General features: G+C 44.4%; 1 protein-coding gene across 8 annotated transcripts in view; it reads left to right on the top strand.

Moving 5' to 3' along the window:
- KIF21A (kinesin family member 21A) overlaps nucleotides 1-13,163 on the top strand; it is a 719,281-nt gene that overhangs the window by 603,858 nt on the left and 102,260 nt on the right. For all 8 annotated transcript variants that reach the window (XM_085654100.1, XM_085654097.1, XM_085654095.1 and 5 more), the window contains one exon: nucleotides 1,263-1,399. In XM_085654100.1, coding sequence (XP_085510226.1) covers nucleotides 1,263-1,399 — 137 coding nt within the window. The remainder of the gene's footprint in view (nucleotides 1-1,262; nucleotides 1,400-13,163) is intronic.

Raw genomic sequence — 13,163 nt, 5'->3', positions numbered from 1 at the left:
TGCCATTTGTACTAGGGGTTGAGCTCAGGTTTAAATTTCTGGGAATCCTTTAACTGGACCTAACAAATAGTGAGTTTATTACTTTTGGTGGAAAACCATCCACTCCAATGAATAATTCACTTACTCGCATTACCCAAGGAGTTATGATATCTGTATGTCAAGTCCTAATACTATAGATTATCTTTGCTGATTGAAGAAACAACTATTCATGTTTGCAGTCTCCATTTATTAACCGGAATATGTCAACCCAATAAAGTGAAGGATTGAATAAGGCAGTCAGTAGTTGGCCCCAAGAAAAAACTAATAAAAGTAGTGACATTGAACGCTGATCCGAAAGCTCAACCCCATCGATGACATCAGAACGATCTGCCGATGGACTATACATCCAAAGTATGACAACAGAACAGACCTACAATCAAATCTTCTCCTCTTATGTGAAATGTCTTCAGAAGAAATCACAGTACCCTCCTCTCCACTTCCACCCACAGACCTATCGCCTCTCTCTCACCACACCCTGATAAAAATGCACCCCTACTTTGTACACATTCTTACATGCACTTTGTACAGCTACACTTGGGTCACTTATCTGTTCCTATGTCTAGTGCACTTCCATCATTCTGGGTCAGGTTTGTGCACGACGAATAAACCAAATAATATAAACATTACATTTCTCTTTGTATCAGACTACGTATAACATCCACCTATTGATGCTGCTCTTGGCGTCGTTAATGAAGATTAATTATTGCTACTTCAGATTAGAATGTTTAATTAGTTGGATGAATGCCCTTGATTTCTATGAGTGGCCATCCAGCGTTGCATGATTTGCATAGCAGCAAAGTAAACATGAATATAGAAACATTAGTGAGAAAACGTCTGAAACCGTCCTGTCAAAGTTTATATTAATTGATTTTGATCTATATCACATAATTCTTTTTTTTTTTTTTTAATCTTTTTATTAGACATGAAAACAAGCTTCACATAATCATCATGTTTGTATTGACATATCAGGATAGATATTTGTCACAGGTAGCACAATACAGAGTAAACACCTTATCACAGTTACTGGCTATTGTCATCCATACTCTCGAGGGATATATAATTACATCTAGTCTATCTAGTCTTCCAAGCACTTGTGAAACATTCCTCATGGCACCAACCATTGGCCTCTATACCTAGCACATAATTCTTTTCAGTAATGATTTCACTCTGAACATTGGTACTTAAAGTGCATAATTTTAACATTCTCTGCTTTCTTTTCCCAGAGGTATAATCACCCCATTTTCATCTTCAAAATGTAACAAGATGTCTGGCCTCCAGTGCATCCATATTGCTGAAGGGCACAGCAAGGCTGTGCTGTGCGTGGATGCAACAGATGATCTTCTCTTCACTGGATCAAAAGGTCAGGTTTTTTTCCGCTCTAAAGATTGCTAAAGCCAAATAAAAATGTGCTTCTATTTCAAGGTGCCTTTGGGGAAATTCACTTAATATATTTTCCTAATTCTTTAAAGTGATCCAAGTCAATAGTGGGTTTGGAGTCCATGTTTCTAGAATGTAACCTTTACAAGAACTGTAGTATTCCCTTTCTGAATTACTCTGAGCATCAAGTCAGTAGTACCTTCAGATTGCTGCACTATGTTGCAATGACATTCTTGATCTAAAACAACGTTGTCTTGAGATATGCCCACAACTGTATGCCTCTTCATTATGTAGCCCAATCCAGGTTCTAGGAAAACCATCAGTATTTGCACAAACTCTGTGGTTATTTTCTGTGGTTATTTTCAGGCATTGGCCTTTTCATAGATTCACATGCATTGAATTATTCCACTTGCCAGGTCTAGAATCCTTATTAGCAAGGTGTAATAGAAGAGGTATTAACCACTTTTTTATGCTATTTTGTAATTTCAATAATCAGTTGCAACTCGAACCAATGAGACTCAAAGGTTTTGAGCTGTAGTCTCCACAGGGGTTTCCACAGCTTAAGAATTTTTACCACACCTCTGTGAAAGGAATGAATACTCATTAGCTCAGCTGTGATGATTAGGTGTTTTTTAGGTGTTTTTAGTAGTGCTGTAAGACATTGGGTTATTGGTTGAGGTAGGAAGTGGAAGTCCCACTCAGGCAACAACCACAATCCTTGCTATGGTGAACAACAAAAGTCACTAAACTAACCATTGCCTAACCCTATGGCAGCTTGACACAAGCAGTCAAACTTAACTTAAGAGAGGAGTTGGCCTAACGGCTAGGGCGGTCGACCTCAAATCTGTGGACCTGTGTTTGAGTCTCGGCAATGACGCTGAACATCCTGTGATTCTGGGCAAATCACTTAATCTCCCCATGCCTAATAAAAATGAATGTGTCCTCATGTAACGCAACTGGTGCTATGTAAAGCGCTCTGATACCCGATTTGGGTCAAGTTTGCGCTGTATAAAACTTTGTAAAAAAAACTGTGTAAAGTATTTATGCAGCACAGAAACCATAAAGTGAAAACGCTACACAAGAAAACTTGTAAATGATGTTATCAATGAAATTACACCAAAACAAATTAAATACAATCAGTAAAACCGGAGTTAGGAACTTTTAAAGTTTTTAGTGAAGAATAGCACCTAAAAGGTCAAAGTGCAAACTGTGGGTATCAGGTCATTCATAACCGCGGCAAAGTCAAAAGCGAAGGCTGACCTGGAGGGAGTGCAGGTTGAATACTTGAGGTGGATTGGAAACAATCTCCACTTACCTTCAGACTTAGAAGACATTTTTTTAGAAAAGTCCAGCAGAAGTTAGAGTTCAGCTGGGCAAGAGAGCAAGCTAGGCCAAGGCAGAGTCGTCGTTGCCGGGGAGCACTGAAAAAAGTCTTGGTGAAGGCATTAAATGGTGGGAAAAATCTGAGTGGGGGAAGCTGGATTCTCAGGTTGAGGAGGTTGCCGTTGTCAATGGGAAGCCTGTTGCTGTCGAGCCTCTGAAGATTTTTACCTTTGGACTTGGACAACTTTTTGGAGGTCAAATTCCACCAGTGAGACAAAGCTGCAAGCTGTAGCTAAAGAGGGCTCCAGGAGGGCAGATGCTGTTGTTGAAAGCCAGTATTTGCTGCTGCAGAGAATAACATAGCTGGAGCTACTGCAAAGTGAGGCCAACCGGCAATGCATCTTGGGCAGATTTGCTAGCACGTAGGGTCCCGCCCTGTCTTCTGTCGGTTCCTCTGGCACTTATCAGTGAACATTTTTTTAAGTCTCAACGTTTAGGGTTAGGCAGGAGCAGTACCTCTAACACCATTCCCAAGAGTCCAGGACTAGAGAGGCACCACTTAAAGAGTTAGGACTCCTCACTCCAGTAGAGACCAGGTCAGTAGCGGTCCGTGGAGGGAGTTTGGTGGGGCAGAGAGGCGGGGGAGGGGCAGGGTGGGGAAATGTAAACACCGGAATATGGATGAACGGAGGTAAGTACACATTTAAATAAGTAAAACGAATTCCTTTGCGCGCGCTGCATCGCAAAATGCGATGCAGCGCACTCAACGAAATTAGTTTTATTTATTTACATGTGTACTTACCTCCGTTCATCCATATTCCGGTGTTTACATTTCCCCACCCTGCCCCTCCCCCGTCCCGCCTCTCTGCCCCACCGAACTCCCTCCACGGACCGCTACTGGACCAGGTGCATGGTTCAAAGTCTCTGGAGCTTGTTATGTCCATTTTGCTCACACAGTAGGTCTACCAACTAGCCCTTGTTGCCGCTTGGTAGTCCTGAGTTCATGTTGCAAAGCAGGCCTCGGGCAGCTGGACAGTCCTCTGGTAGCAGCAGGGCAGTCCTCTGGGGAACAATGTAGGCCTAAAGCAGCAAGGTATTCTTTTGAAGTGCAAGGCAGACCTTCTGAGTGTCCTCCCGCAGGTCCAGGAGCGTACTGAAGAGTTGGCCTCATGGTCCAAAATTTATACCTGATGCCAACCTTTGAAGTTGGGGGATCTTATAGCCTACCCCCACATCCGGTTCTGGAAAGTTCCTTTTTTCCCCTGCCAAGACTTCAAGAAATGTGTGTGCTTGTGCTGGAAGCAACTCTTCCAAGTGTAAACGGGGGCAGGGAACAACTCCAATCCCAGCCATCCTGCCAACACCTCTTCACCTTTTGTTTCACTGTCATGGGGGTAGTGGGGGAAAGGGGTTCACACAAATCCCAACAGGTGAGCTATTCGTAGTTATGTGACACTGTCAGGAGGCACCAAATAGTTAGGACAATAAAATGACAACTTTCTAAAAGTAGTATTTTCAGATTTGTGACCTATAATCCAACTTGACCATTAAAAAGAATTTAAAACTACAGTTAATTTTAATCTAAATATGAAATTTTCTACATGTTCCCCGTCAAAAGCTAACACTTAAAAAAAATGTTTTATAAAGTAACGCGATGTTATCCTACGGAGGTAGGCCTTACAGTAGTGAAAAACAAATTTAGGAGTTTTTGCTACCAGGACATGTAAAACGTAAAAACACATGCCCTGCGTTTTAAATACAATGCACCCTGCCCTATGGTGTGTCTAGAGCCTCCCTTAGGGGTGACGTGTATGTATTAAAAAGGAAGGTTTAGGCCTGGCTAAAGGTTTATTTATCCGGGTTGAATTAACAGTTTTAAAAGAGCACTATAAACTGCAGTGGCAGGCTTGAGGGGCCACATATATGACCGTTTTGTGTGGTTGCAACAAGAGATTTGGCCTGTTTGCAACCACTAAAAAGGGTTGTAACATATATCAACCCTATTTTGCGAGTCGTTATTAGGAATGGGCATGCCAAGGGTGTGTACGATTGTTTTGCGACCGGAATGCAGTTTACACCTACTTCAAGTAGATGGTAAGCTAGTTTTTTATGCATTTCCCAAAAAAAACAGCTTTATTTAAAAAACAGCCATAGACTGTGCGTGCCGGCCATTCCCAATGATCGCTAATTGTGACCTTTCTCATTAATATTAATGAGTCCGGTACCTTGCAACTTACTTTGAAATCGCAAACAGTGTCTCAGACACTGTTGTACATTAAAGATTGCGACTCACAATTTGCCAATTGCCAACATTCGCAAAATGTGAGTCGCAATCTCTAATGGTCGTACATCTTGCCCAAGATGTTTTAAAGGGTCACTGTTGTGGGTGGCTCAATTGGTGCTGCAGACCCACTAGTAGCATTTAATTCACTGGCCCTAGGTACCATATATAGGGACTTGTAAGTAAATTAAATGTACCCATTAGGTGTAAGCCAATTGTACCAGGTTTTATGGAGAGCGCTCAAGCATTTTAACACTGGTTAGTTGTGGTAAAGTGCACAGAGTTCTAATGCCAACAACCCCCCCGAGCTGAGAGTAGGGAGAACAACCCTCCCTGATGGGAGTTCTCATAACTAAGGTGGAAGAACCTGGAAACACCATCAGCATTGGAGTGGTCAGTCCCAGGACTGTGTTGCACCATAAATTCCATACAGTTTGGGATTCTCACTCTTCGACTGCATTAATCATCTGAGCGGTCTGTGGTTTGCTTTACCCGGAAGTGAGTCCCAAACAGGTATTGTCTCAACTTCTTCATTGCCCATTGCTGCAAAGGCGTCCCTCTCAATTGCATTCCACCATTGTTCCAACTGCAGTAGCCTCCTGCTAATGAAGGCTACAGGTAGGCCTTCCTTATTTAGCGATGATAGCTCAGCCCCTATGCCATGCTCTGAAGCGTTTGTCTATACTATAAGCTCCTTAGAGAAGTGAGAGGCCTTGAGTACTTGTGCTCTACCCTTGGCCTCCTTCATAGTGTCAAAGGCTTTCTGGCAGTCCTTGGTTCAGATGACCTTTGATTTGCTTCTTTGACGTTAGCTCAGTCAAGGGAGCAACAATGGTGTGTTTGTCCTTGACAAACCTTATGTAATATCCAATGAGACCTATGAAGGCCATCACCTCAGTCTGAGTCTTGTGGGCTTCCCAAACTATGATGGTCTGAATCCTACGTCAGAGGGGCTGTACCTTGCCCCCACCCACATGGTGTCCCAGATAGCCACGATTCCTTATTCTGTCTGGCACTTGCTGATCTTGAAAGTCAGGCCTGCCGGCTGCAGAACCTGAAGCACCGCCAGGAGGTGGAACAGGTTGTCCTCCCAGCTGGAACTTAAGACTGCAATGTCATCTAAGTAGGCAGCACTATATGCCTACATCCCTGCCAGGACTCTTTTAACCACCCTCTGGAAGGTGGCAGGGGTATTCTTTCACCCTAAGGGTATCACTCTAAATTGGAAGTGGATCTTTGGGGGACAGAATACAGTCCTCTCCTCAGCCCCCTTGGTTAGGGCAATCGGTCAGTTCCCAGAAGTCAGTTCAAAAGTACTAAGGAACTTTCCAGCTCCAAACTAATCTATGAGCTTATCAGCTCAGGGGATTGAGTGAGCATCAGTGTTTGTAACTGAATTGGGCCCTCTATAGTCCTCACAGAACCACAGTTGTGGGTAAGTGCCCAGTGTGGCAGATTGGGGTACCAGCACCACTGGGTTGAACCAAGGGTTATTGGAATTCTCAGTCACTCCCACCTCAAGCATCTAGGATAATTTCTCCTTGATGCTAGCTCTCACCTTGTCAGACAGCCTTTAAATGTTATTCTTCAAAGGCATGCTGCCCCAGTGTCAATATCATGGGTCCACAGCTGAATGAGCCCATCTGTCAGTGAGAATAAAGAGGCAAACTGCCCCAGCAAGTACTGACAGTCTCCCTCTGCTGTTCTGGGGTGGGGATAGGGGAGAGGTTGACCCCTTCCACTGATGCCTACTCAGGCAACCCCACCATCTCCAGGCATGGCAGGACTACCATCGACCCTCGGAGAACCTGAGACCTTCCCTCCCTACTAAAAGGTAACCTAAGCCACACGGTAATGACTCTCACAGTTGTCTGGTACCACACCCTGGTCAAATGCAATGGGAATTACCAACTCAGATGAAGCCTGAGAGTAGTCATGTTGTCTCTTGTGTGCCTCAGAGCCCAACCCGCTGCCTATTGATGGTGACCCACGGTATGTACTTGGAAGTAGTAGTAGGAAAATGGGCTTTTGGCACCATCTCCTTGTCACCCAGAGACACTAGGGTGACTAATTTACTACTCCCCATGCTAACTGGAACAACCTTCTTCCCAAGCACAGCTGTAACCAACCCTGGTGTCTCGCCATCTTGAGTCCTTTGGCATCTTACTTGTTGTGCCCATATGTATAACACTCATAACGTTTGAGGTTAACTTTCCCTGGCTTCTTTTCAGGGAATCAACTATTCTTGAGGTCACGTTGGGATTGGATATCCTTCCATTGAGAACTGTTCAGGGTACCTTTGGAGAACACTCTGCTTTTTTATTTTTGTCCCCTCCCCTTTCTTCTGTTCAGGACCCTGAACAGTTTTGGGACCCCCCTGCAATACCTTTTTAGACACTAGAGCTGACTTTGAGGCAAGCTCCCTAGGTGAAGTGAATTTGCTGTCAATTAGGTGTTGATACAACTCTTTAAAGTTAGAACTGAGCATGAGCTATCTCACAAGCTCCTGTGAGCAAGGTGTGCCCCTCATCGGGGTGCTGCAGCTCAGGGCCTGTGGCCAGGTCCTCCTCCTCTATGTCCACTTCCTCTTCAAGGCCATCCTCTTTTTGCGTCTCTGGGTTGGCCTGCAACCTCTTGCCTTCCTCAGTGCCTCTAAGGCCAACCTGGTGGTCTACCTTGGTGGATTTCCCCCCCCACATTCAGCCCCCTCCCCTTGCAAAGTCTCTGTAGCTCTCCCTTGCTGAGTTTTTCATCATTGATCAGCTCATCTCCATTGTAGTAAAAAGGATGTGAGGCATGATTTACATTTGGGAAAAGGAAACAATAGCCAAATCAAAAACCAAGGAGAATTTAGAAATAAATCAAAGTTTGTCAGATTATTTCTAGGGATTTTTTTTGTTATACAATTCTGGATCCCATTACTTAATACTAATGTAAGAAATTGAGTTATATGTTGGGTGCGGTTGAGGACTCACTCAGGTAACAACCATATTCCTTGTCAGGGTAAACCACAAAAGTCACAAAATTAACGTGTGCTTAACCCTCTTGTAGCTTGGCACAAATGCAGTCAGGGTTAACTTAGTGGGTAACTTAGTGGCACTGTGTAAAGTATTTATGCAGCACACAAACAGTAATAATGTGAAAGCGCAACACAAGAAAAATCCCACACCAATTGAAACAAGCATTGGCATAGCCAATAGGTCTCGCCTTTGGGACCTTATAAGTGTTTAGCCATGCAACATTTAATGTTGTTGCAGTAAGAATATTGTGCTGCATTACTAAATACTTATAAGGTCCCAAAGGCGAGACCTATTGGCTATGCCAATGCTTGTTAGCTTGTAGCGGCTGGGCAGAGCACGCGCATGTGGTATAAATGGCCGATCGTTGCCATAGTAAACAACGCCGTTACACACAGTGCTGCCGGAGACATGGCGCACCTAAACTGACTACAGAGTCAGACACCGAAGTAACCCCTACGATCATAGTGGTATTCAAGCAGGTACCCACTGGGTCTATGCCATAGGATGCAGACTCCGCATTTGATGTGCACTCGCGATGCCTTTAGCGACCTGACGCGCAGCTCATCAACGGGCCAGACTTACAAACAAACAAGCACATTCTAACCATGTTCATACACAATCTGTAATTAAACCGTTCCATCGAGAAAAAAAATCTATTCATAATGACAAAATAAGGAAACGCAATCACCAAGAGATGTGAACTCTGAGGGCAACCAGCGACGTCTGATTAACCAGCAGTGGCAGCATGAACGTACAGTTGCCAGCAGGGGGCGGGAGAGAGAGATAGAAAGGGAAAGAGTGAGAAAGAGAGAGAGGTGGAGAAAGAGAGCAAGAGAGGGGGAGAGAGAGAGGTAAGGGGACATGCATCCTAGTGGACATGCATTGGAGTAGCACCATTACACGAGGCCAACAGGCGGAGCCTGGTCATTAAGTTTGCTCAATGTTGTAATGATAGGACCCTGACCGAGGCTTGCTGGCATGTTGTTGAGAGATTTAAATGCTAAATGAGAATTAAACAGATTGCTTATGACTTTTTTACCTAAGCCAGATTGTTTGAGCTTGTAGTACTGCAAGTAGGTTTGATAGGTACAACATGGGATAGCTATTAGTAGGGTCAGGGGTAACTAATATGAAACACAAGGTTGCTCCTGAGAACATAGTGACAAAAAGATTTTTTAAATTCACAAGGGGATCGGTTGTAAATCACTGTCCAAGAAGAGCCTGGTCACGTTCACAAATTATAAAGATACATTTATGTATTTAGAACACAGAAACCAATTAATGGTATAGTACGTAAGAAAGTTGCGTGTCCCAGGCGATTGAAGGGGGCGTCGACGTTTCGACCCGTCTAGATGGCCTTAAGGGTAGTTTGAGCTTTGGCCGTGCGGGTCTTCATCAGGACCAGAGGGGCAACCTTAATTGGTTTCTGTGTTCTAAATACATAAATGTATCTTTATAATTTGTGAACATGACCAGGCTCTTCTTGGACGGTGATTTACAACCAATCCCCTTGTGAATTAAAAAAATATTTTTGTCACTACGTTCTACAACTTTCTCCCTCACTCACTTATTCACCCTTCAGCACCCTTGCTTCATGCACGTTCCCTCTGGAGCAACCTTGTGTTACATATTACAGAAACTTAAATTGCCTTAAATGAAAATAAATGTATGGTGATTTAGATTTTGGATGTTGTCTTCTTTATGTTGGAATGTTATATTTAATACTGTGAGCTATCAAAAAAATCATTTTCCTATTTAGCTCGTTACTGAGTGAATGATATAACTAAGTGAGAGCCTTTTGCTCTGGTGTGTCAATAATTGGTTTAGGACCATTGTTTTTTGTATCAGGGTATAAAACCTGACCCGAGTTGCAAGAAAGTCCCCCTTCTTCAAGAAGGGTTTCAGGAGGTTCTCGACGAGAATATAAAAAAATGTAAAATAGGAACATTGGTCCCTGTTGGGTAGTAAAGTGCGGACACAATTAAGGTGCAATGAGCCACACGCTCCCCTCATTACAGTGCCACTGCACCTGCTGCACTCATAGCTACACCCCATTAATTAGAGTATTAGGGAATCTTGTCCTGCCACTGCAGTGATGTACCTGTTTGCTGACTAAGGAAAGTATGCTAGCTTTTGGGAAGCTGACATCTTAAAAAAAAAAAGTTTAAAAAATCATAACATGAACGTAAAGAGTTTCTTGATGTTATTTAAATGAAGAAGACATTACTAATTCATACCTTTATAGTCAGAGGTTTAGCGGAGGCAGTAATACTGTCGATCGCGTGACTACATCCGTGACCTTGCCACCCGGCTCCATTTACTGCAGGCTTTGTTTTTCATTTCTGAAAAGCATTGCCTGAAACAATTACAGCAGGCTGTCCAAGGAAACGGTCAGCGGGAGAACTGCCTCTGCAAAAAGTCATATTTGTCAGTTCCGTGACTTTGAGTTTTTCAAAATATGACTCTAGATAAGTCCCGGTCCCCTAAATTAAATGTGAGTGGGGCCCACTGGCCAGGGCCGCCACAAAAGAGGTACTGGTTATTGAAGGAAAGAGAAGTGGGCTGAGGCCCTGTTCGCTTACCTGCGTTTGCACTGACTCGCCTAGGCACCAGCCCTCGAGTCATGCTTCTCACTGAAGGGGGGGGGGGGGAAAGAGTTATATAGGAATCCTCTGCCATCCAAAACCTTTCTAGAGAAGTCTTTCCTCAGGAAGGGCGGACAAAGAGCCCTGTGTTTTTGAGTGATTCATGGATCTCCTTCCGAAGTCCCATACGAGGCAGGCTGTCTGGTACCAAACCTCACCCTTGCGGGGGCCAGGACTGCTCAGGTAGGATTGCGTTGTATACAGTGTCGATTTCACCGCCTCATGATGGAGATCTGGCTCACGAGCCGTTGGGCTGGTCTGGGTGAGGGCATGGGGAGCCGATGATTTCGCCATTAGCCACCGCCATGTCTAAGTCCCCCAGCACGAGACCATGACTAACCAGATGTTGGCCCCAAGCCAGCCAGCATCTTCGATCCGCGATCGCGGGGACTAAACATTACCCGACGCACCCCCCCCCCTCCCCCCTTACTGCGGCCCCCACTCAGATTTATACCAGCGGCCATTCTGACTTTGGTCATGCATACTCCTTTACTCCTCCTTTGCCCAGCATATCCGGGTCCCAATTTGTAACTCCAAATGCTTTAACGGCAGACCAATGGCACCGAGCAGTACACAAAAAATTGTACAGCACAATCACAATACAGCAGGTTTAGCTAACGGAGACTCATTCCTTCCTCTGCCTGCTTAGTTCTAAAACAAGCGCGCGCGCCTCGTGCTCAAAGTAAAAAACAAAAAATGTTTGACGAGAGGCAGCAGGGGGAGGGGAGAGAGGAGTGGGCCTGCGCCTGTTTCCCTTGCGGGAGCGCAGGAACCATCTGTTAATTGCAAACAGATGGTCTGAAAGCTCGCTCCTGCAAGAGAATCGCCAAACGTGCACGTGTTGCCATTCAAAGCAATGCATGAACGTTTTTGACTGCAAAACTGAATCGATTTCAAAAGGTCTTTTTCCTAAGAAGCCCATGCGCGCTGTGTAGGCGAGACCTACAAAACTTGAGAAAAATGTAATAAATAAAATGACATTAAATCCAATTGGTTCAACTGGAGTTACAATTTTTTTAAAGTTTGTAGTGATAAATAACGCCTAAAAGATCAAAGCAACAACCGCAGTTATTTGGTCGTGCGAGACTGGGGCAAAGTCAAGAGTTAAGGCTGACCACGATGAAGCACACGTTGGAGGCATAAACTGGATCAGGCCTGTTCTCGGCCTACCTTTGGACTTAGAAGTAATTTTGAGGAAAAAGACCAGGGTAAGGTAAAGTTTAGCTGGGTAAGGCAGCAGGCTGTGGCTGAGGAGTCGTCAAGAGCTGGAGGAAGTCTAGGTCAAGCCATATACGATGGCAGGAAAAAGCTCAGAGCGGGAGAAGCTCCATTCTCATGCCAAGGAGGTCATTGTTGTCGTTATGGAGCTTGTCGTCGAGCTGGTGAAGATTTTTACATTAGGACGTAGACATCTTTTTGGAAGCCGAAAATCTCCAGGGGGACGAAGCTTTAACTTGTAGCCGAAGAGGGCTCTACGAGGCCAGATACTACTGATGAGAGGTCCCACTGCACAGGATTTGCTGCTGTGGAGAAGAACGCCGACTGGTAATGCACCTCTTGAGGGGTTATGACTCACTTCAGCAGAGGGCAGGGGTAGGGTTCAAGGCCTCTGGAGCTTGTTTTGTCCCTGTAGCTCATACAAGTTGCCGGAGAACTGGCCATTGGAGTCACTCTGGTAGTCCTGAGTTCCTGCAGCAGGGCTGGCCGCAGCAGATCAGTCCTCTGGGGGTCCAGGGCAGTCCTTCCGAAGTCTTCTACAGGTCCAGTAGTGTATTGAAGAGTTGGTCTTAGAGTCCAATATTTATACCAGGTACCAGCCTTTGATGTGGGGAAATCTCTAGGCTACCCTCAATTTTGGTTATGGAAAGTTCCGTCCTCTCCCTGCAAAGTTTCCAAGAAGTCTGTGGTGACAAGACTAGTGTCAAGTTTGTTTGTGTGTGTGCTGGTGGCAGCTCATTGAGGTGTAAGTGGGGCAGGAAACAACTCTGCCCCAACCATCCTGGCAGGTTGGCCCATCCTGCCAACATCAAGTCACATTTTGGCTCACTGTCTGGGAGAATACACAAAGCCCAACAGCTAAGCTATTCATCTGACACAGGACACCGTGGCATCAGTCACCTAATGGTTATAAGAAGGAAATGTCAACTTTCTAAAGGTGACATTTTTAGAATTGTGACTTAAAATTCAACATTACTGTTAAAGAGAATTTCAAAATGCAATTCATTTTGGTCCAAATATGATATTTTTACCTGTTCCTAATCAAAAGGTAGCACTTAATAAATGTAATAAGATAACCCAATGCTATCACAGTAGTGAAAAAGAAATAAAAAAAATGTATCACTACCTGGTCATGTAAAATTTAAAAACACGTCATACTTTTAAATACAATGCACCCTGCCCTATGGGTTAACTAGGGCCTACCTTAGTTAGTTTTAAAACTGCGCTATAGGCAGCAATGGCAGGCCCGAGACATGCTTT

This window comes from Triturus cristatus, chromosome 4_1 (assembly GCF_964204655.1).
Source record: "Triturus cristatus chromosome 4_1, aTriCri1.1, whole genome shotgun sequence".
Classification (NCBI taxonomy): domain Eukaryota; kingdom Metazoa; phylum Chordata; class Amphibia; order Caudata; family Salamandridae; genus Triturus; species Triturus cristatus.
Note: the sequence above shows the minus strand (reverse complement) of the source record. Positions and strands in the feature narration are given on the sequence as shown.